This window comes from Coregonus clupeaformis, chromosome 15 (genome assembly GCF_020615455.1).
Source record: "Coregonus clupeaformis isolate EN_2021a chromosome 15, ASM2061545v1, whole genome shotgun sequence".
Taxonomy (NCBI): Eukaryota; Metazoa; Chordata; class Actinopteri; order Salmoniformes; family Salmonidae; genus Coregonus; species Coregonus clupeaformis.
This window is the reverse complement of record NC_059206.1, coordinates 64312836-64338084: the sequence shown is the minus strand read 5'-3', so window position 1 is coordinate 64338084 and position 25249 is coordinate 64312836. Positions and strand designations below refer to the sequence as shown.

The following is a 25249-nucleotide window of genomic DNA, read 5'->3' as shown; positions in this document are numbered from 1 at the left end:
TCCTTCCTTCCTTCCTTCCTTCCTTCCTTCCTTCCTTCCTTCCTTCCTTCCTTCCTTCCTTCCTTCCTTCCTTCCAGCCCTCCCTCCCTCAATCCATCCCTCCATCCATCCATCCATCCACCCATCCCTCCCTCAATCCATCCATCCTTCCATCCATCCCTCCCTCAATCCCTCCATCCCACCCTCAATCCATCCATCCCTCCCTCCATCCATCCCTCCATCCCTCCCTCAATCCATCCCTCCACCCATCCCTCCCTCAATCCATGGTTCCAAGAGTTCTGTTGTCCATACTATCTCAACTCTCCTGGGTGAAGTTTCCTCTAGGTACAGATCTGGGATCAGCTTCCCCTCCCCCATTCCCAGCCTTAACCATTAGTGGAGGAAATGCAAAACTGATCCAAGACCAGCGTCTAGGGGCAACTTCCTACTAGAACACTAGGTGGCGCCATCCTCCTGTAAACAGGACTCACAACACCTCTGCTTGTACATGTCGATGGGGCAAAGCTTTAACCTCTTCACCACGGCACAGTAGTGGGTGGTGTCTTTGCATTCACCTTCACAGAAACACAGAGACAACAGAGAAAGTGTTAAATGCTGAAACTCGACATTTTGACATAAAATAACATCCATTCTCCCCGAAGAAGAACATGGTTACGTCCCAAATGGCACCCTATTTCCTTTATAGTGCACTACTTTTGACCAGGGCTCTTATAGGGCTCTGGTCAAAAATAGTGCACTACAGTATATAGGGAATTGACTGCCACTTGGAACCCATTCCATATTTCCATTGAAAAGTAGCAGGAAGTAAAGTGGTCCTCTGTCGCTCAATTGGTAGAGCACGGCGCTTGTAACGCCAGGGTAGTGGGTTCGATCCCCGGGACCACCCATACGTAAAAATGTATGCACACATGACTGTAAATTGCTTTGGATAAAAGCGTCTGCTAAATGGCATATTATTATAAAGAGTCTGGCTTTACGTCAAATTCAGGCAGAAATTCAACATCAGTGTAAATGTCGATATAGATTTGGGTCTGGACTGTTAAAAAGAGGGTTTGTGGGATTTTACTTGTGCGTAGTCACTTTCTAATAGATGTTTCTTTAGTCAAAAATATGCCAAACCACTCCAATGACATATTCCACAGCTTCAGAAGTCAGAGGAAAGGTAGTGAGGGTAATATGGTAACATGGTAAAAACACTACACACTTACTTCCACAGGTGGTGGCGTTGCAATGCTGCCAGGTGGCTGGGCGTCTGTGCCAGGTGCAGTGTTGGTCTGCCAGGGTTCTGCCACTCCGGCGGTGGGCACAGTCCACCCTGCGAGACTGAAACCCGCTGCCACAGGCTGCCGTGCACGCTCGCCACGGCCCCACACGCCAGTGCACGTCACACAGCTCTGACGAACAGTTACGCACTGAGACGGGTCTGAGGGAGACAAAGAGAGATAGAGATAGAGATAGGGGGAAAGCACCAATGGAGACAGCTAGTCTTACTGGGGATCGACACATAACGAAAAATACATTACAGACAAAAGACATTCACAAACATTAACATGTAGTGTGTGTCTATCAGTTACACAGACATGTCAGTACATACACACAACAAGTAGGTCACATGGGGGAGAGGCGTTGTGTCGTGAGGTGTTGCTTTGTTTTGTTTTTTTAAACCAGGTTTGCTGTTCACTTGCGCTATATAAGATGGAAGGGAGTTCCATGCAATCATGGCTCTGTATAATACTGTATATTTCCTTGAATTAATTCTGGACCTGGAGACTGTGAAAAGACCCCTGGTGACATGTCCGGTGGGGTAAGTGTGGGTGTCAGTGCTGTGTGTAAGTTGACTATGCAAACAATTTGGAATTTCCAACACATTCATGTTTCTTAGAAAAACAAGAAGCGATGCAGTCAGTCATTCCTCAACTGTCATGCATATTATTGAAGAGCAAGACGTGCCACTCTGTTCTGGGCCAGCTGCTGCTTAACTAGGTCCTCCTTTGCAGCACTTGACCATATGACTGGACAATAATCAAGATAAGATAAAACTAGAGCCTGCAGGACTTGCTTTGTGGAGTGAGGTGTCAAACAATCTCTTTATCACAGACAGACCTCTCCCCATCTTTACAACCATTGAATCAATATGTTTTGACCATGACAGTTTACAATCTAAGGTAACCAACTATTTTAGTCTCCTCAACGTGTTCAACAGCCCGCTATTCATGACCAGATTCAGCTGAGAGTCAACGAGAGAGGATGAAAAGAGACCGTGTGTGTGTGTGTGTGTGTGTGTGTGTGTGTGTGTGTGTGTGTGTGTGTGTGTGTGTGTGTGTGTGTGTGTGTCACAGGAGGTTGCTGAGGGGAGGACGGCTCATAATAATGGCCAGAACGGAGCAAATGGAATGGCATCAAACACATGGAAACCATGGAAACCATGTGTTTGTTGTATTTGATGCCATTCCACCATTCTGCTCCAGACATTACCACGAGCCCATCCTCCCCAATTAAGGTGCCACCAACCTCCTGTGGTGTGTGTTTACCTTTCTCTGGGGTCACAGTCAGGGTGTCTGGTGCCGTTGACATGTCTACACACCACCGACCTCTTCTGGACTGTGAGGGTGGGACCCAAACATTTCCCTGAGCACTGTGGGCAATGGAGTCATTAACATGTTTTCTCAATACTAAACAAGGAAAGTTTCACAGCCTGACAACTTTATTCAGGACTTCTTTGTAGTAATTGTATTGGATGGAGTAGGGGGGAGTTGGCCCTAGACGGTGATCTTGGGTCAGTTTAGCATTTCCTCCCACTAAAGGTTAAGGTTGGGGAAGGAGAAGATGATCCTAGGTCTGCATCTAGAGGCAACTTCATCCCAGAACATCAAGTACACAGTATTCAAACTGAGGAGACACCATACCATCATGCATGTCAATGATAATAAAGGTAATGTTGTGGCTAATAGTTGTGTGTGTGTGGTGTCTGTGTGTGTCTGTGTGGTCTGTGTATGCGGGTGTGGGTGCGGGTGCGTCTGTTCGTATGTGTCTGTCCATGAGTGTGTGTGTGTGTGTGTGTGTGTGTGTGTTTGTGTGGGTGGGTGTGTGTGTGAGAGTGTGGGGGCAGGTGTGGGTGTCTCTGTGTGTGTGTGTGTGTGTGTATGTGTGTGTCTGCGTCTGTACCTTTCCCCAGGGGCTGGTAACCCAGGCAGGACAGTTGTCGCAGGTACACTCCTGTCTGTCTGCTGGTCGTGTGTTCCTCCCACAGACAGATGGCGCTAGCATCCTCACCGCTCCCCCCGCCTCCACCTGCCCACAGGACACCTGCCGCTGTCTCCAGCCCCGCCCACAGGAAGTGGAACACTTAGACCACACCGATGCTACCCAGCTGGGAGAGAACAATCAATCAATCAAATAACATTGATTATATAAATCCCTTTTTCCATCAGTACTTGTCACAAAGTGCTTTACAGTTACCTGACCTAAACCTCTACAGAGCAAGCAAAGCAGAAGGAAAAGTCTAAACATATTGGCCAGGAAAAACTCCCTAGAAGGAAGAAACCTACAGAGGAACCAGGCTCAGAGGGGGAAAGGAATACAACTACCCATGTAGTGTTTGAGATCCTGGCTAGCCTCTGTAATACATAGGGCCATTTAGCTCGATGATCAGGACTCTATGTTCTGCCTATGGATTTCAGTGGGTAGGGGAGGGTGGGGTATGTTGAGCAAAAGGGGTAAGTTGAGCCACTCTTGTTTCTAGGAAACCATACACAAAATATATAATGTGACCACATATTTAGGAAAAGGTCATAATGAAGGAAGAGTCTGTGAAGGAAGAAACCACATGGAAAAAGTGGTCAGCAAGTTAGGTCCAAAAAATACATTTTCATGACACTTGTATCTAAACCAAAGTAGATAATTTAAAGATTGTTCTATACATCAGTTGGGGTCTCTATAAGCTTCAATATGAGGTCCTAAACGTATCATGAAAGTGCATCCTTGTTACTGTGTGGGCTAATATAGTCAAAATGTTTGCCTTTGGGTAAGTTGAGCCAATGGCCATGGGGTAAATTGAGCCAATGGCAAGTTAAGCAAATTGAAGTGTTTTCTTCCAAGGCGTAATGCAAAGCATTATCACTGGGATATGAGGTAACAACAGGGCCTGGCCTATGTTAAAAGGGTACAGTGTTTGTTAGGTGTTAAGCCTGTGTTAAAATATGCTTTAAATGATTAAAAGACAAAAAGTGATTGTGACTGTGTTGAATTGTGTTTGTGAAATAAAGATAGACATGGTTTTAAAAGAGGTAGTAGTAATATTTCATTCAGTACAGACATTTGTAGGCGGCTTAACTTACCCTGTCCCGCAGCCCAGCTTACCCCATACCCGGCGTAAATTGTGCCAAGAGACCACTTTTTTTGGACAAGCTATGTTTTCATAACTGTAATGTTTACATTAATTCTGATTATTTCCAGGGATAAACAACATTCTGAAATATATGTAGATATCTTTGTTAGAAAGACTACTATATTTCCCTTGACAGGGTGATGCTGAAATGAAAAAATGGCTCAACTTACCCCACTCTCCCCTATTGACTGCTACAGTACAAGGAAAAACATTGAAACCTCAACACTTGGACCTGAACGTGATTTATGTGTATTGGTCTTGGACAGTTGCTGACATAAAGCAGTAGGAGAAGGACACAAAATAAGGAGAGCTATAACCTGCATCCCAAATGGCCCCCTATTCCCTATAACGTATATAGTGCACTACCTTTGACCAGGGCCCATAGGGACGCCCAGAGGGATCTGTTTAAAATAAGTGCACTATACAAGGAATAGGGTGCCATTTAGGACACAGCTATAGTAGACAAGACTCTTCATGACAGTGGCTCATGAAGCTGAATGACCCATTTCCCTGTAGATCTCTCCTCAGGGGTCAGTGAAACCAACGCATCTGTTTTACCTAGAAAAACAGATGTATATATTTTGAGCTCTATGTGTGTGTGTGTGTGTGTGTGTGTGTGTGTGTGTGTGTGTGTGTGTGTTTAGAAAGGGTGTGTGTGTGTGTACCTGGGGGGGCAGTCATGCAGGTTGCAGGCCAGCTGTGAAGAGACAGGTCTGTCTAGGTGGTGACACATGGAGGGTGTGACCTCACGTCCTTCCGGCGTGACACAGCGGACCCTCCGCGTCCTCGTCCCCCGGTCGCCACACGAGGCGCTGCACGCCGTCCAGTCCCCCAGACGCCACGCAAACTCTGAAGACACACGCATACACACACACACACGTTATTGAGCTGAAACAAACCCCACCGCACGCACGCACGCTCACACACATAATACGTTATAAACACCACAGCAGTACGAGCCAGAAACACATCACACAGCCCTACAGAACACACACCCACTGACCCACCCACCACCACACCCACTGACCCATCGACACCAAGTAGAACAAACCAAATCCTCATTACCCAGTTTGACTTCATACCACAACATAGTAGTAAAACAAAGTATGGCTTGGCCAACACTGGGCCTATCATTTTCATTCAATAATATCACATTACAGTCATTCAAATATTTCAAATATTTCCCATTACGACAAATAAAAGGTTGAGGCACAGCTAGCTACAGTACACTGGAGGCCCGTCCCAAATGGCACCCTATTCCCTACATAGTGCACTACTTTTGACCAGGGCCTACAGGGCTATGTTCAAAAGTAGTGCACTATGGAAAAGGGTGCCATTTGGAACGCACACTGGGGCTGCTGCATATTTTGAGTCTACCGATAATTGGCCCAGCCCTCTGCCTAAGCTCTTCCAGAGCCCACTAACGCTCCGGTTCAGATCACAGAAAGGACAGAAGGGAACTTTAACTAGAAACAACATGGGGTCCAAGAGGTTTTGGCACATCTTAAAACGATACAGGGTTTAGGGCTTAAGTTCACTACCATGCCTTTCTTTTAATTTGTTCTCTCTCTCTCTCTCTCTCTCTCTCTCTCTCTCTCTCTCTCTCTCTCTCTCTCTCTCTCTCTCTCTCTCTCTCTCTCTCTCTCTCTCTCTCTCTCTCTCTCTCTCTCCCTTTCTTCTCATCTCCATAACAATCACAGCCTTCATGTTTTAAAATGCTGTTGATATTATCCATTAGTGCCATTAGTCCAATGTCATACCCCTCCACTTCCCTCATGTCTGAATCATACAAATTCTGCAGAAGAAAGATATGTTCTGATGACCGTGAGTGGTACAAATTGCCATGTTAATTGGGGTCTGGTGATAGCTACCAGCTGTATCCACAGAGAGGCTGAAAGTGTGTCCCAAATGGCACCCTATTCCCTACATAGTGCACTATGTATGCACAGGGCTCTGGTCAAAAGTAGTGCACTATGTAGGGAATAGGGTGCCATTTGGGACGCAGCCTGAAAGTGAGGTTGGACCTGACAGCACAATGGCCATCATGTGTATGTTTGATCCAGTTAAGAACAGGACATAAGGGGAGGGAAAAGGGAGACTAATGGAGCTCTACAAAGGGAATGGGTTGATTTGTACAATACGAGCCTTAGAAGTCAGTGAATAGACAAACCAGTTAAGACGCATGCCCATGCACACGCACACACATCAGTTCAGTGTAATATCGGACTGCACACATACAGTTGAAGTCGGAAGTTTACATACACCTTAGCCAAATACATTTAAACTCAGTTTTTCACAATTCCTGACATTTAATCCTAGTAAAAATGCCCTGTCTTAGGTCAGTTAGGATCACCACTTTATTTTAAGAATGTGAAATGTCAGAATAATAGTAGAGAGAATGATTTATTTCAGCTTTTATTTATTTCATCACATTCCCAGTGGGTAAGAAGTTTACATACACTCAATTAGTATTTGGTAGCATTGCCTTTAAATTGTTAAACTTGGGTCAAACGTTTCGGGTAGCCTTCCACAAGCTTCCAACAATAAGTTGGGTGAATTTTGGCCCATTCCTCCTGACAGAGCTGGTGTAACTGAGTCAGGTTTGTAGGCCTCCTTGCTCGCACACGCTTTTTCAGTTCTGCCCACAGATTTTCTATAGGATTGAGGTCAGGGCTTTGTGATGGCCACTCCAATACCTTTACTTTGTTGTCCTTAAGCCATTTTGCCACAACTTTGGAAGTATGCTTGGGGTCATTGTCCATTTGGAAGACCCATTTGCGACCAAGCTTTAACTTCCTGACTGATGTCTTGAGATGTTGCTTCAATATATCCACATCATTTTCCTTCCTCATGATGCCATCTATTTTGTGAAGTGCACCAGTCCCTCCTGCAGCAAAGCACCCCCACAGCATGATGCTGCCACCCCCGTGCTTCACGGTTGGGATGGTGTTCTTCGGCTTGCAAGCAACCCCCTTTTTCCTCCAAACATAACGATGGTCATTATGGCAAAACAGTTCTATTTTTGTTTCATCAGACCAGAGGACATTTCTCCAAAAAGTACGGTCTTTGTCCCCATGTGCAGTTGCAAACCGTAGTCTGGCTTTTTTATGGCGGTTTTGGAGCAGTGGCTTCTTCCTTGCTGAGCGGCCTTTCAGGTTATGTCGATATAGGACTAATTTTACTGTGGATATAGATACTTTTGTACCTGTTTCATCCAGCATCTTCACAAGGTCCTTTGCTGTTGTTCTGGGATTGATTTGCACTTTTCGCACCAAAGTACGTTCATCTCTAGGAGACAGAACGCGTCTCCTTCCTGAGCGGTATGATGGCTGCGTGGTCCCATGGTGTTTATACTTGCATACTATTGTTTGTACAGATGAACGTGGTACCTTCAGGCGTTTGGAAATTGCTCCCAAGGATGAACCAGGATTTTTTTTCCTGAGGTCTTGGCTGATTTCTTTTGATTTTTCCATGATGTCAAGCAAAGAGGCACTGAGTTTGAAGGTAGGCCTTGAACTACATCCACAGGTACACCTCCAATTGACTCAAATGATGTCAATTAGCCTATCAGAAGCTTCTAAAGCCATGATATCATTTTCTGGAATTTTCCAAGCTGTTTAAAGGCACAGTCAACTTAATGTATGTAAACTTCTGACCCACTGGAATTGTGATACAGTGAATTATAAGTGAAATAATCTGTCTGTAAACAATTGTTGGAAAAATGACTTGTGTCATGCACAAAGTAGATGTCCTAACCGACTTGCCAAAACTATAGTTTGTTAACAAGAAATGTGTGGAGTGGTTGAGAAACGAGTTTTAATGACTCCAACCTAAGTGTATGTAAACTTCCGACTTCAACTGTACCTGTAATTACAATGAATTACATGGAAGGTTATCAGAAGTTTGTGGAGTGGGTCTCATTAAATGTTATTATTATGTGCAGCAGAAAGTTGTGCGTAAACCGCACACGCAGGCACGCACGCATATATACACACATACACACACACACATACATACATATACACATACACACACATACACATTAGCACACACACACATACATACACACATACATACACATAAATACACACACACACATACATAAATATACACATACACACACATACACATTAGCACACACACACATACACACATACATACACATACATACACACACACACACACACACACACACACCTTCAGCATGGACGTGGATCCAAGCAGACAGTAGCTGTGTGTTGTCGTGGATGGGGGTTTGGCATCGGTAGCGTCCAGAGAACCTTCCCTGCACAGTGTTCACCTCCAGAACACGACCTCCCACCAGTATACGGTACTGAAGACCCAGAACCAGACCAGGACCCAGACTCTGATCCTGCCCAGGACCCAGACTCTGTCCAGGGGCCAGGTCTGGTCCGGTCCAGGTGGACTCCTTCAGAGTGTGGTTCTGGTAGTCCCAACGGACAGGCCCTCTATGGTCTGGAACCACTGGGCATCCTGGAAGGAGAGAGGGAGGCCATTGGTCATTGTGTGTGTGTGTGTGCGTTCATTCATACTTACGTATATGCCATTGTGTGTAAGTGTGTGTGTGTGTACAGTCATGGTCAAAAGTGTTGAGAATGACACAAGTATTGGTCTTCACAAAGTTCGCTGCTTCAGTGTTATGAGATATTTTTGTCAGATGTTACTATGGTATACTGAAGTATAATTACAAGCATTCCATAAGTGTCAAAGGCTTTTATTGACAATTACATTAAGTTTATGCAAAGAGTCAATATTTGCAGTGTTGACCCTTCTTTTTCAAGACCTCTGCTATCCGCCCTGGCATGCTGTCAATTAACTTCTGGGCCACATCCTGACTGATGGCAGCCCATTCTTGCATAATAAATTCTTGGAGTTTGTCAGAATTTGTGGGTTTTTGTTTGTCCACCCGCCTCTTGAGGATCGACCACAAGTTCTCAATGGGATTAAGGTCTGGGGAGTTTCCCGGCCATGGACCCAAAATGTCAATGTTTTGTTCCCAGAGCCACTTGGAGCACCTTGCCATAAGGCAAAAGTGATAACTATCATGCTGGAAAAGGCAATGGTCATCACCAAACTGTTCTTGGATGGTTGGAAGAAGTTGCTCTCGTAGGATGTGTTGGTACCATTCTTTATTCATGGCTGTGTTCTTAGGCAAAATTGTGAGTGAGCCCACTCCCTTGGCTGAGAAGCAACCCCATACATTAATGGTCTCAGGATGCTTTACTGTTGGCATGACACAGGACTGATGGTAGCGCTCACCTTGTCTTCTCCGGACAAGGTGTTTTCCGGATGCCCCAAACAATCGGAAAGTGGATTCATCAGAGAAAATGACTTTACCCCAGTCCTCAGCAGTCCAATCCCTGTACCTTTTGCAGAATATCAGTCTGTCCCTGATGTTTTTCCTGGAGAGAAGTGGCTTCTTTGCTGCCCTTCTTGACACCAGGCCATCCTCCAAAAGTATTCGCCTCACTGTGCGTGCAGATGCACTCACACCTGCCTGCTGCCATTCCTGAGCAAGCTCTGCACTGGTGGTGCCCCGATCCCGCAGCTGAATCAACTTTAGGAGAAGGTCCTGGCGCTTGCTGGACTTTCTTGGGCGCCCTGACGTCTTCTTCACAACAATTGAACCTCTCTCCTTGAAGTTCTTGATGATCCGATAAATGGTTGATTTAGGTGCAATCTTACTAACAGCAAATCCTTGCCTGTGAAGCCCTTTTTGTGCAAAGCAATGATGACGGCACGTGTTTACTTGCAGGTAACCATGGTTAACAAAGGAAGAACAATGATTTCAAGCACCACCCTCAGCTTCCAGTCTGTTATTCTAACTCAACCAGCATGACAGAGTGATCTCCAGCCTTGTCCTCGTCAACACTCTCACATGTGTTAACGAGAGAATCACTGACATGATGTCAGCTGGTCCTTTTGTGGCAGGGCTGAAATGCAGTGGAAATGTTTTTTGGGGATTAAGTTCATATTCATGGCAAAGAGGGACTTTGCAATTATTGCAATTAATCTGATCACTCTTCATGACATTCTGGAGTACATGCAAATTGCCATCATCAAAACTGAGGCAGCAGACTTTGTGAAAATTAGTATTTGTGTCATTCTCAAAACTTTTGACCACGACTGTACAGTACCTATGCGTAAGATCTCTCCAGGTCTGATGGTCACAGTGGTTCCCATGCGTGAAGCCATGAGGACTCTCCTCCTGCTCAGCTCCTTGGACTGCAGGGACACTGTAGACCCTCTGGCTGGAGTTGGGTCGTGAGCTGGACCTGGAGTTGGACCTAGAGTTAGTCCTGTCAATCAATCAATCCATCAATCAATTAATAAATCCATCCATCAATCAATCATTCATTCATCCATTCATTCAAGTCCAAATACGTGTGAACCAATAGTTTCATGAACCTACAGTTCTGGGGCAAGAAAAGTGAAATCCACAGTAAAATCTAAACAATATGCCAGAATGTTTCTGTCCTCCTCCTCCCCTACCATGTTCTAACTAGGGCCTTCAGGACAGGCTCCAAGTGTTGTCATAGTTTGATTCATCTAGTTTCTGTATTAATCCTGGTAAGATTCAACGTATCATCATGTTGTGTGGAGGTTTACAGCAGGTTATCATCATGTTGTATGGCGCTTTACAGTAGGTTATCATCATGTTGTATGGAGGTTTACAGCAGGTTATCATCATGTTGTATGGAGGTTTACAGTAGGTTATCATCACGTTGTATGGAGGTTTACAGTAGGTTATCATCATGTTGTGTGAAGGTTTACAGTAGGTTATCATCATGTTGTGTGAAGGTTTACATTTTACATTTACATTTTACATTAGGTTTACAGTAGGTTATCAAAACGTTGTATGGAGGTTTACAGTAGGTTATCACCATGTTGTGTGGAGGTTTACAGTAGGTTATCATCATGTTGTGTGAAGGTTTACAGTAGGTTAGGATATGTTCCAGAGTAACAGACAACATGGACAAGGAGTAATGTAGTCCATGGTACCGAATACAGAGCATGGACTACGAATGTCTGAGTGTTAGACAAATAGTATTAGACCAGGTTCTTGGACCACCCTGGTTTGGTCAGAGTAGCGTGTGTGTGTGTGTGTGTGTGTGTGTGTGTTTGTGTGTGTGTTCCATAATGAGGTGTGATTAACATTTGAGAGGAGATGGATTTTACCACCCTGATAGCTAGCACAGCGCCAGCCGTATACTTCAGCTGTGTGTGTGTGTGTGTGTGTGTGTGTGTGTGTGTGTGTGTGTGCGTATGCGTGTGTGTTTGTGCGGGCTGCCAGAGCACTTGTGTGTCAATCTGTGTATGCACTACGCACGCTTGTGTGTGTGCATTTACACTTGTGTGTGTATATGCACGCTCACATGTGTGTGTGTGTGTGTGTGTGAACCCACCGGTGACATGGAGAACAGTAGAAGCGGTGTATTTTCCTATGGGGTTGGCAGTGACACACGAGTAGGTGCCTTGGCTCTGGAGAGTAACGTTTTGGAGCCACAGAGAACCAGAGGGCAGGGGTACCGCCACGCTGGCATCTAACACACCCTCCTTCCTCTGCCAAGTTACTGTGGGCTGAGGCACACCTGGTAGAGAGAGAGGGGAGAGGAGAGGGATAGAAAAGAGGGAAGGAGGGAGGGAGGGAGGGAGGGAGGGAAGAGAAACAGGAACAGAGAGAGATGGGACAGGAAGAAAAAGAGAATGAGTGCGAGAAAGAAGAGAGGCAGAGAGAGGCAGAGAGAGAGAGAGAGAGAGAGAGAGAGAGAGAAGAGAGAGAGAGAGAGAGAGAGAGAGAGAGAGAGAGAGAGAGAGAGAGAGAGAGAGCGGCAGAGAGAGAGAGAGAGAGAGAGAGAGAGAGAGAGAGAGAGAGAGAGAGAGAGAGAGAGAGAGAGAGAGAGAGAGAGAGAGAGAGAGAGAGAGAGAGAGAGAGAGAGAGAGAGAGATAGTGAGAGAGAGAGAGATAGTGAGATAGTGTAAGAGACACAAGACTGAAAATAACTGATTGAGACATCCCACAATTCACAGAATACTTCACTTTAAACAAATACAAAAACACACATAGAACATCCAACATAGATAAACGCCCTCGTGACAGAGAGACTGATTAGAGTACTTGAGACTGGTTATTACAGATTACAGGGACAAATCAGAGCACTGGATGCCAATCCTTACGTCCTGCCAACTCCCTTCAGACACACACATACAGTCCCAAATGGCACCCTATTCCTTATGCAGTGCACTATTTCCTTATGGGCCCTGGTAAAAATAGTGCACTATATAGAGAATAGAGTGCCATGTGGGATGCGGCCCTGAACAGCATGTTGGCTTGTACCTGGCTACAGTTTTTCAAACATATTGCTATGGGGTCTGAGCAGCCACAGCCAGACTGTTACTAGACAAGCTCATTCTGTATTGTCTCACATAGTCAATCTATGAACTAGGGATGGGGGTCAATTCCATTTCAATGGTGAATGTGCATAAAGATGGAGGAATTCAGATATGACGTCATTGTTTTTAGGACTACCCACATAGTTCTTAAAATACGACGCGTGACATGGTTCAATGTGCCAGTAAATCAGCACAATATACTTTTTTTTGTTTTTTTTAATTGCCGCCGTCTTGGAGCTAGAATTGGGATCATGTATACTGTGCTAATGACAATACAAAAAATGTGAAAAGGAGAGCATTGTACAATACGACGAACTTGTGGTAATAGGCATTTGTGGTAAGTACATCTGCAATGTATCAGTAACAGTGCAGGCTAGTGGGAAGAGCTATAGGGAGATGGGATCATTGTAATGGCGGGAATGGAATGTCCGTATGTTTGATACCGTTCCATTTATTCCATTCAAGCCATTACTATGAGCCTGTACTCCTATAGCTGCTCCCACCAGCCTCCACTGATCAGTACCTCATATCTGCTCCAGTGACCTCTTCTGGTTATTATTATTATTATTATTATTATTATTATTATTATTATGTGTTGAGAATGAACTCTACCACAGGAGGGTGCTGTTGTATCACCTCCATTCAACTAACTAACCAATACCACGTACTGACTGTCATTTAAGTGATAATGCCTGAGAAGCAGGTGTTTGCAGGATATATTGGCAGGATATATTGCTAGTCTAAAAGAAAGGGCAGATAATGTCTAGATGCTTTTTACAGTGGAGATAGAGTTTATAAATTGCCTGGTTGGCCTGATGAGACAGTGGATTGCGCAGTGAGATGGAACAGTGAATAGGCATTTCAACGTCATAGCCTTAGCCGGTGGTAACTTGTGGAATAGACACTGGCTGGAATGCGGTTTACACCCACCCATTGTATAATTATCAGCATACATAGACATATGTGTTATTTCTGTTGAGAAATGCATGTACACAAAACTCACTGGAGATGAATCCAATATTGAATATACTGACATGGTGAAATGGTGTGTGTGAAGGTCCAGTGATTGTTTCTCCGGATCTCTCTGACCTCTCTGATACAGATTAAATGACCTTCTACAATCAGGATGGTTTATGAGATATATCAGCTCAGGATCCTACAGGTGTCTGTGTGAGAGAGAGTGTCTTTCCATGTGTCTGTGTCTGTGTGTGTGTGTGTGTGTGTGTGTGTGTGTGTGTGTGTGTGTGCGTGTGTGTGTGTGTGTGTGTGTGTGGGTGCGCGTGTGTGTGTGTGTGTGTGTGTGTGTGTGTGTGTGTGTGTTGTGTGCGTGTGTGTGTATGTCTTGGAGGGAAGCCAATTGCTGCCAGACAAGACATCTCTTCACAACCCAAAGTAACACATAAAAGACAGTATCTCTTTACATTGCCTCAAATACCTTTCTCTCTCTCTCTTTCTCTCCCCTCGTCTCTCTCCCCTCGTCTCTCTCTTTCTCTCCCCTCGTCTCTCTCTCTTTCTCTCCCCTCGTCTCTCTCTTTCTCTCCCCTCGTCTCTCTCTTTCTCTCCCCTCGTCTCTCTCTTTCTCTCCCCTCGTCTCTCTCTTTCTCTCCCCTCGTCTCTCTCTCTTTCTCTCCCCTCGTCTCTCTCTTTCTCTCCCCTCGTCTCTCTCTCTTTCTCTCCCCTCGTCTCTCTCTTTCTCTCCCCTCGTCTCTCTCTCTTTCTCTCCCTCGTCTCTCTCTTTCTCTCCCCTCGTCTCTCTCTTTCTCTCCCCTCGTCTCTCTCTTTCTCTCCCCTCGTCTCTCTCTTTCTCTCCCCTCGTCTCTCTCTCTTTCTCCCCCCTCGTCTCTCTCTTTCTCTCCCTCGTCTCTCTCTCTTTCTCTCCCCTCGTCTCTCTCTTTCTCTCCCTCATCTCTCTCTCTTTCTCTCCACTCGTCTCTCTCTTTCTCTCCCCTCGTCTCTCTCTTTCTCTCCCCTCGTCTCTCTCTTTCTCTCCCCTCGTCTCTCTCTTTCTCTCCCCTCGTCTCTCTCTTTCTCTCCACTCGTCTCTCTCTTTCTCTCCCCTCGTCTCTCTCTCTTTCTCTCCACTCGTCTCTCTCTCTTTCTCTCCCCTCGTCTCTCTCTCTTTCTCTCCCCTCGTCTCTCTCTCTTTCTCTCCCCTCGTCTCTCTCTCTTTCTCTCCCCTCGTCTCTCTCTTTCTCTCCCCTCGTCTCTCTCTTTCTCTCCCCTCGTCTCTCTCTCTTTCTCTCCCCTCGTCTCTCTCTTTCTCTCCCCTCGTCTCTCTCTCTTTCTCTCCCCTCGTCTCTCTCTTTCTCTCCCCTCGTCTCTCTCTCTTTTTCTCCCCTCGTCTCTCTCTCTCTCCCCTCGTCTCTCTCTCTTTCTCTCCCCTCGTCTCTCTCTTTCTCTCCCCTCGTCTCTCTCTCTTTCTCTCCACTCGTCTCTCTCTCGTTCTCTCCACTCGTCTCTCTCTCTTTCTCTCTCCTCGTCTCTCTCTCTTTCTCTCCCCTCGTCTCTCTCTTTCTCTCCCCTCGTCTCTCTCTTTCTCTCCCCTCGTCTCTCTCTCTTTCTCTCCCCTCGTCTCTCTCTCTTTCTCTCCCCTCGTCTCTCTCTTTCTCTCCCCTTATCTCTCTCTCTTTCTCTCCCCTCGTCTCTCTCTTTCTCTCCCCTCGTCTCTCTCTTTCTCTCCCCTCGTCTCTCTCTTTCTCTCCCCTCGTCTCTCTCTTTCTCTCCCCTTGTCTCTCTCTTTCTCTCCCCTCGTCTCTCTCTCCACTTCTCCCTTATCCTTTCTCCTCTCACTGAGATTAAAGGACATGTTATTTAAGTCTCATTTGTTTTGGCCTTATACCTTTACAAACACACACACACACACACACACACACACACACACACACACACACCACCCCCCTCGCTCATCCCATTCAATCACTGGGTGATTAAAGCAGCTGTGTGTGTATTTTTTTTTGGTGTGTGTGTGTGTGTGTGTGTGTGTGTTTTGTATAGGTGTAAGGCCAAAACAAATTAGACTTAAATAACATGTCCTTTCATCTCAGGCGGTTCTCACTAAGGTGATGATGAGGCTGAGGACACTTTCCAAATGGCACCCTATGCTTTATACAGTGCGCTACCCTATAGGCCCTGGTCAAAGGTAGTGCACTATAAAGGGAATAGGGTGCCATTTAGGAGGCAACCCGGGAGGATTCAACCCAATAACTATTGTGTGGTTGATCAAGGTTATTGGCTGTCTCAAATAACACCCTGGCCTATCCCCCAATGTCCCATAGTGCACTACAGCCCTATGTGGGTGTCAGATAGAGCTGTGGTCGAAAGTAGTGCCCTATATGGGTTCGAAAGTAGTGCCCTATATGGGTTCGAAAGTAGTGCCCTATATGGGTTCGAAAGTAGTGCCCTATATGGGTTCGAAAGTAGTGCCCTATATGGGTTCGAAAGTAGTGCCCTATATGGGTTCGAAAGTAATGCCCTATATGGGGAATAGGGTGTCAGATAGGGCTCTGGTCTAATACCACTTCACGACATACATTACAAACCTCTCTAGCTAATAATTATAAAACAGATAATTTTCAACAACAAATTGCACGATGGTGTAATCCTGGAATGCTGTAGCCAACTGCCAAGCCTTGTCACAAAGCATGACTTCGCAATCAAAGCTCTGCTCTCATTTTATACACATGATTACAGCTGTCACTGAACTAGTAAGTTTAAATCCATGTGTCGACCGCTAGAGCCCTGACTGGCATGGTGGCTTTCCACACCATTCACTTTTCAGCTAACTGTGTCTTTCAGTGTGTCTACACTGTAGCTATGATCCGCCACATAACCATATGATATATAAAACCCATGTTAGCGTATTGGATCGTGGTAGGACAAGGCTGATATTCATTTGTGTTAACCACAGTATATTACTGCCAAAGAGCAGCCAAAACTAGAACTGATAAAGACCAGTGTGGTCAACATATCCTACTATTTTCACTATAGATATGCTGTATAGATACAAGTTATTGTTTGAAATACAATTTCAACACAAGGTAAGTCCACTTCATAACTTGATCATGTCTACCAGAATGTGCTACCTTATAGGATAGATGTACCTTATCACATGAATTTGCTTTACTACTGGGTCACATTTGAAGCTTTATAATGTCTGACAAAATATGCTACCTTACACCAGATATCTATTATTGCTTGAAATTCAATTTAAACACAAGGTAGATCATTTTGTAACTTGACAATGTGAGCCACAAAATGGAGGGACTGTCTGTCCAGATGAGATCCACAGAATTATAATCACTATGGCATGATCCACTCCACACTCTTAGAAAAAAAGGTGATACCTAGAACCTAAAAGGGTTCTTTGGCTGTCCACATAGGATAACCCTTTGAAGAACCCTTTTGAGTTCCATGTAGAACATCTAACCCTAACCCCATAGGAGAACCCTTTGAAGAACGCTTTTTGGTTTCAGGTAGAACCCTTTTGATTTCCATGTAGAACATTTTACACAGAGGGTCTACATGGAACCCAAAAGAGTTCTACCTGGAACCAAAAAGGGTTATCCTATGGGGACAGCCGTAGAACCCATTAGGAACCCTTTTTTTCTAAGAGTGCAAGGGATTTAATTGCTATGGTGAGACCTACCTGTGACAGGGCAGTCTAGAGTTAGGCTAGCCCCAGGGCGTAGGCTGACCCGTCCCCCCACCACAGCCCTCAGACTGGGGACCCCCTGGTCCGATACGTTCCTCCACGACACAGCTATCACAGGAGGCTCTGAGAAAAACAGACAACAACTACAAATGTTTCCAAGTGGCTCATTTATCCCCCCTCCCCTCCCCTGTAACTATTCCCCAGGTCATTGCTGTAAATGAGAATGTGTTTAAAAAATATATATAAATGACCATTTGCACTTTATTTGTGTCTCTGGGCTGAGAAACATTTTATAATAACTTTCATGAATAAGTATTAATAAACGATTTATAAATAGTGTACATACTATGAATACATAAGAATTTCCTAATTGTCAGACCTGGGACATGGTCGTATTCACTAGGAACTAAACAGAAGCAAACTGGCTGAAAATAGGAGGGACTACCTGAACTTGTCCAATAAGAAACGCTTGTTTTCGTTTTCTGTTGCGAAACATTTTCCTACGGTGTGCACTAGCGCCGAGACCCCTAGAGGGTGTAGTTCTTCCTGACGTTGTGTATTACCTCTTGGTGTCGACGCAATCAACCCAGTCGGTAATACATTCATGTCTCCCGGTGACCGGTTTGTAAAATAAAACATCCTCCTATCAGGCTACAAAGGCGTCGGTGTCCTCCTGAACTCCATTTAATGAGGGGCTGCCAGAAAATAATAAAACACCACATTCCACCACCATGCTAGGGTGGCTAGCTACTGCTGGACATTGTGTTCAGCAGGGATAAACAACAGACTGGTGCAAATGATTGGCTGAACGCTGTAACTAGCATGGTGGTGGAAATGATGTTTTATTAAGACAGTACGTATAATTTCCCTCTTTGTTTTCTGGCTGCACGCCATATTTTTTTATATTATTTAACCTTTATTTAACTAGGCAAGTCAGTTAAGAATAAATTCTTATTTACAATGAAGCTAGTTAAGCTAGTTAAGAAGCAAACCGATGCCTTTGCAGCCTGAAAGGAGGATGTTTAATGTACTTGCTAATATTGCCGACTACGCTATTTGCGTTGGGACGACAAAGACCAGACAACGTATACTTTGGCGAACCTTGGGGCTAGGGGTGCACTAATTAATATAATAAGATGTTGTATTGTCACATACACCGGATAGGTGCAGTGAAACATGTTGTTTTACAGGGCCAGCCATAGTAGTATGGCGCACCTATAGCAAATTAGGGTTAAGTGCCTTGCTCAAGGGCACATCGACAGATTTTTCACCTTGTCGGCTCGGGTATTCAAACCAGCGACCTTTTGGTTACCTGGCCCAACGCTCTAACTGCTAGGCTACCTGCCGCCCATATACAACCCAGGTGACAGGATACTCACCAGCTAACAGCAGCTGTGTAGTCTCTGAGTCTGAACCGTGGGTGTTTGAGGCTGTGCACCTGTACACTCCTCTGTCCTCCGGCCCAGGACTAGAGATATGCAGTCCTCCAGAGATATCCCAGTGTACCCTGCAGCAGCAAAGGAACACAAGACATGTATCTCCCCCACAGTCATTACTGCAGTGGCTTGCGAAAGTATTCACCCCCCTTGGCATTTTTCCTATTTTGTTGCCTTACACTCTGGAATTAAAATTGATTTTTTGTGGGGGTTGTATCATTTGATTTACACAACATGCCTACCACTTTGAAGATGCAATATATTTTTGGGGTGTGAAACAAACAAGAAATAAGACAAAAGAACAGAACTTGAGCGTGCATAACTAATCACCCCCCCAAAGTCGATACTTTGTAGAGCCACCTTTTGCAGCAATTACAGCTGCAAGTCTCTTGGGGTATGTCTCTATAAGCTTGGCACATCTAGCCACTGGGATTTATGCCCATTCTTCAAGGCAAAACAACCCCAGCTCCTTCAAGTTGGATGGGTTCCGCTGGTGTACAGCAATCTTTAAGTCATTCCACAGATTCTCAATTGGATTGAGGTCTGGGCTTTGGCTAGGCCATTCCAAGACATTTAAATGTTTCCCCTTAAACCACTCAAGTGTTGCTTTAGCAGTATACTTAAGGGTCATTGTCCTGCTGGAAGGTGAACCTCCGTCCCAGTCTCAAATCTCTGGAAGTCTGAAACAGGTTTCCCTCAAGAATTTCCCTGTATTTAGCGCCATCGATCATTCCTTCAATTCTGACCAGTTTCCCAGTCCCTGCCGATGAAAAACAAACCCACAGCATTATGCTGCCACCACCATTCTTCACTGTGGGGATGGTGTTCTCGGGGTGTTGAGAGGTGTTGGGTTTGCGCCAGACATAGCGTTTTCCTTGATGGCCAAAAAGCTCAATTTTAGTCTCATCTGACCAGAGTACCTCTTCCATATGTTTGGGGAGTCTCTCACATGCCTTTTGGCGTACACCAAACGTGTTTGCTTATTTCTTTCTTTAAGCAATGGTTTTTTTCTGGCCACTCTTCCGTAAGGTCCAGCTATGTGGAGTGTACGGCTTAAGGTGGTCCTATGGACAGATACTCCAATCTCTGCTGTGGAGCTTTGCAGCTCCACATGGTATATATCATAATTCATTTTAACATGTTATACATTGTAATTCATTTTAACATGTTATACATCATAATTCATGTTAACATGTTATAAATCAGAATTCATGTCAACATGTTATACATCGTAATTCATTTTAACATGTTATGCATCATCGTTCATGTTAACATGTTATATAACATAATCCATGTTAACATGCTATACATCAGAATTAATATTAACATGTTATACATCATAATTCATGTTAACATGTTATACATCAGAATTCACTGAAACACTACAGATAGCTTGGCAATGCATGTTAGTTTGAAATAATTCACCATTCTTGACCTTTCTAGCAGGGCTATCTAGTGATTACCATCTCATCCACAAGGCCAAAGACTCTGGCCAGAGTCTAGAACTGTACAGCCTATGATCTCTCAGCACGCACATGACATGAAACTATTACAGAGAAACTCTCTCAGGATGGGTCATACCCCGGTTAAGACAACAGCTACGTGTGTGTGTGTGTATGTAAGTGTGTGAGTGCGTTGTGTCTGTGTGTGCGTGCGTATAGTGTGTGTGCATCATCTGTCTGTGTGTCTGTGTGTGTGTGTGCAGATGCTATTAGTGCATGAAATCAGAAACTCTCCCCATGTCATTGTCTTCTTCTGATTACAACATATGAAATAAAGGTAAAGTCCTGATCTAGTCTAATCAAATGAATGAGCCGATTAAAGATCTACAGTGCCTTGCAAAAGTATTCATCCCCCTTGGCGCTTTTCCTATTTTGTTGCATTACAACCTGTCATTATATTATATATTATTATTATTTAAATTGATTTTTATTTGGCAACAAAGAGACCAAAGATAACCCTAAAGGAGCAGCAAAGCTCCACAGCGGAGATTTGAGTATCTGTCCATTGGACCACATTAAGCCATACACTCCACAGAGCTGGGCTTTATGGAAGAGTGGCCAGAAAAAAGCCATTGCTTAAAGAAAAAAATAAGCAAACATGTTTGGTGTTCGCCAAAAGACATGTGGGAGACTCCCCAAACATATGGAAGAGGTACTCTGGTCAGATGAGACTAAAACTTAGCTTTTTTGGCCATCAAGGAAAACACTATGTCTAGCGCAAACCCAACACCTCTCATCACCCCGAGAACACCATCCCCACGGTGAAGCATGGTGGTGCCAGCATCATGCTGTGGGGATGTTTTTCAATGGCAGGGACTGGGAAACAGGTCAGAATTGAAGGAATGATGGATGACGCTAAATACAGGGAAATTCTTGAGGGAAACCTGTTTCACTCTTCCAGAGATTTGAGACTGGGTGGAGGTTCACCTTCCAGCAGGACAATGACCCTAAGCATACCGCTAAAGCAACACTTGAGTGGTTTAAGGGGAAACATTTAAATGTCTTGTAATGGCCTAGTCAAAGCCCAGACCTCAATCCAATTGAGAATCTGTGGTATGACTTAAAGATTGCTGTACACCAGCGGAACCCATCCAACTTGAAGGAGCTGGAGCAGTTTTGCCTTGAAGAATGGGCAAAAATCCCAGTGGCTAGATGTGCCAACCTTATAGAGACATACCCCAAGAGACTTGCAGCTGTAATTGCTGCAAAAGGTGGCTCTACAAAGTATTGACTTTGGGGGGGTGAATAGTTATGCACACTCAAGTTTTCTGTTTTTTTGTCTTATTTCTTGTTTGTTTCACAATAAAAATATATTTTGCATCTTCAAAGTGGTAGGCATGTTGTGTAAATCTAATTATACAAACCTCCAAAAAAATCTATTTTAATTCCAGGTTGCAAGAAAATAGGAAAAATGCCAAGGGGGGTGAATACTTTCGCAAGCCACTGTAATTTCCTTTAATGATGCTGAACCTCTCTTTCAAATGTTTTCACTGAGTTAATGTCTGCATCCCAAATGGCACTCTATTGCCCTATGGGCCCTGGTCAAAAGTAGTGCACTACGAAGGGAATAGGGTGCCATTGGGGACGCATGGGTCATGTTACTGTGAGGTGTTTCTCTGTGTGATTAGTGGGAGATTATTATGATTGGTGTGTTTCGTATGTGCTTTAAAGTTTCGGACACTCGCGAACGCACACACACGTGTCCTTGCATGCATGCACACACCCGCTCATTTGATTGGCAGACACACGCGCACAGAAAACACACAGACACACACACAGACACAGACACACACACACTCACACACTATAGGAAGATCACTGTCTCGGTAAGAGGGCCTAATAAACCCTGAACTACCTCTCTGGACAGTCCAGTCTTTTTCCTCCTCTCTAAAGCGACTGGTCCTCCTCCCATGCTCCAAGCTGTCCTTCCTCTCCGGCCGCTCAGCTATTCCTCCAGGCCAATAAGTCTGCCTGAGCTTCCCTTGGCTCTGGAACAAACACCACCAATCCACGACAGAGGAGCAACACAATGTCTACTTGATTCCTGGGCCCGTTTTCATAAAGCATCTCAGAGTAGGAGTGCTGATCTAGGATCAGTTTAGCATTTTAGATCATAAGGAATATGATTAAATGGACAGGGAGGACCTGATCCTAGATCAGCACTTCTGCATGGAGGCACTATGAATATCGGCCCAGGTTCAAACACTCCAATAAGAGATTTAAGAGATCGCTGGATCCACCATGGAGGAAAGCTTGTGTCAAAACAGCTTGTGGGGACTGGAGAGAGGGAGATACTGTTTTTGGTCTCATGAAGTCTCCTTCCTTTCAGACTGGGGTAAAGGGGCTGGGGTTTGGGTTTGGGGGAAGTGGACAGGGACTGGGACTGTTTGTATGGAGTGTTGCTGGAGATAGGGTTAGGGCTGTTGGGAGAGGGTAATGGCTGGGAAAGGGCATGGTCTGTGTATGGGCTTTTGGCTGGGGCAGGGGGTTGGGGGTTAGGGGCTGGGGAGAGAGGCAGGATCTGGGTCTGGGTCTGGGGACAGACAACAGGGTCTGTGTACATGGGTGTGTGGCTAGGGCTGAGTCTGGGGGCTGCTAAAGCCATGCAGTGGTTTATAGATCTCTATAGGGCTATAAGCTCTCTGTTAGATCCCAGTTAGAGCACGTGGGAATGTACACAGAGCTACTCCCACCCACATCCCACTTCATCAGACTGCTGCTTGGCCACCACTCACAGACTAGAAGTTACCCTTATGCACAGATCTAGGATCAGCTTACCCTCCCCAAAGCCTAACCATAACCATTAGGGGGGAAACCTTCAAACTGATGTCTTTCTACTCAGTAGTAGACTGAAGTTGCCCCCTTGACACTGATCCAATGTCAGTTTTGAGTCCCCCCCCACCCCCCATTATGGTTAAGGTTAGGCTTAAGGGAGGGTAAGCTGATCCTAGATCTGTGCCTAATATATTGTCTGGCCTTTTATTCATACAATCCAAGTATTTTACTTACTCTGCTATATGTAGTAAATGGGAAAAAAATCATTTTCTACTTTATAACTTGGGCCGCTGGATCTTGAGGGGAACGTATAAACCATTGGAGCATGGAAAATTTACTCTCTCAGACCACGTCCCTGGGAAAATAGAATTGTGGCTAGCAACGGTCCTAAACCCATTACTGTACTTATAATGTCAAATCTGCTAAAGACATGCAGTAGAATGAAGCAATAAGGCCCGAGGGGGTGTGGTATATGGCCATTATACCACGGCTAAGGGCTGTTCTTAAGCACGATGCAACGCCGAGTGCCTGGATACAGCCCCTGGCCGTGGTATATTGGCCATATACCGCTAACCCCAGAGGTGCCTTATTGCTATTATAAACTGGTTACCAATGTAATTAGAGCAGTAAAAATAAATGTTTTGTCATACCCGTGGTATATGGTCTGATATACCACGGTTGTCAGCCAATCAGCATTCAGGGCTCGAACCACCCAGTTTATAATATACAGTATACAGTAGATATGCCAGTAGCACAGGATAGGTCATAATTATATAATACTGTACAGTCATTTCGCAAACGCTTTTATCCAAAGTGACTTGAACACATATAAAGTGACTTGAACACATATGTTCAGTATATGCACAACGTGAGAATATGAGACCAAATACCATGGTCCAACCAACATCTGACCAATCGGATCACATGATGTCATTTGGACCACAAACACACATCATCAATAGATAAAATAGAATATAAAACTTAATTGTCTGGATTGTCCAGATAAAGGTCAGAAGGCTGAGATTTGCTGGACATTCTCACAGACATCCTGAGCTGGCCGCCAGTAAATTTATACTGTGGGCCCCCTCATGTCATGGACGAAGACCTCCCAGAAGACCAAAGGAGACATTACGGATAACATCTGGCGAGACACTGGTCTCAGAACGGGCTTTGCAGCTTCCATGAAGGATAGACTGCCATGGCATGCCATCATTCAGCGCATTGCACCACCAAAAGCAAGTAAGTCCAAATGTGGAAATGTGCCTTTGGCTCCATAGTGGCATAAATAGACATCAAACACAAAACATCAAACATTGTCTTTATTTCTCTACTACAGGTTTAAAAAGCAGGTAAGCAACCCGAAACAAAACTTCTTTCCCCTCATTGAATGAACATGAGGCTTGGAAAATCTGTTGAAAAACCCTGATGAAGGCTAAAGGCCGAAACACGTTGGTTTTACTTATAACAATTTCCATTGTCTTGTAAGAGTTACTGAATTTCCACTTCAAATCCATCCAAGTCTTTAGAGAGGTCAAACCTGGTTCAGTACACAACATGCGGTCCCGTCGCCTGCTATCACACTGCGTTGGTTCCAAGACCACATCACTTTGATAAGAGCAAGTGAAGGGCAACCGTCTCCACACTAACAAGGAACAGGGAGAACACACAGCTTCACGCCTCAGCCCTGGGCCCTGTGAATGTCAATCAACCGTCATTTTCCCCTCCGTTTCCCCTACCCTTTCCGCCAAACTCTCTCCTTCCCCTCTCTCTACTCCCCCCCCTCTCTTTCCTTCCCTTCTCTCTCCTTCCTCTCTCTCTCCTCTCCTCCCCCTCTCTCTCCTTCCCCTCTCTCTCCTCTCCTCCCCCTCTCTCTCCTCTCCTCCCCCCCTCTCTCCTCTCCCTCTCCCTCCTCCCCCTCTCTCTCCTCTCCTCCCCCTCTCTCTCCTCTCCTTCCCCTCTCTCTCCTCTCCTCCCCCTCTCTCTCCTCTCCTTCCCCTCTCTCTCCTCTCCCTCTCCCTTCCCCTCCTCCCCCTCTCTCTCCTCTAATCCCCCCCTCTCTCCTTCCCCGCTACCTCCTCCCCCT

At 45.1% G+C, this 25249-nt stretch overlaps 1 protein-coding gene across 1 annotated transcript in view; it reads right to left on the bottom strand.

Annotated features, from left to right (window-relative positions):
• Positions 1–252: 252 nt before the first annotated feature.
• The window catches only part of adamtsl3 (ADAMTS-like 3), a 170460-nt gene continuing 145463 nt past the window's right edge, over positions 253–25249 (bottom strand). The window contains exons 26-35 of the mRNA XM_045225474.1: positions 18833–18960; positions 17448–17576; positions 11815–12000; positions 10546–10707; positions 8585–8881; positions 5053–5236; positions 3166–3370; positions 2532–2635; positions 1209–1423; positions 253–554 (exon numbers count right to left, since the gene is read on the bottom strand). Coding sequence (XP_045081409.1) covers positions 436–554; positions 1209–1423; positions 2532–2635; positions 3166–3370; positions 5053–5236; positions 8585–8881; positions 10546–10707; positions 11815–12000; positions 17448–17576; positions 18833–18960 — 1729 coding nt within the window. The 3' untranslated portion in view covers positions 253–435. The remainder of the gene's footprint in view (positions 555–1208; positions 1424–2531; positions 2636–3165; positions 3371–5052; positions 5237–8584; positions 8882–10545; positions 10708–11814; positions 12001–17447; positions 17577–18832; positions 18961–25249) is intronic.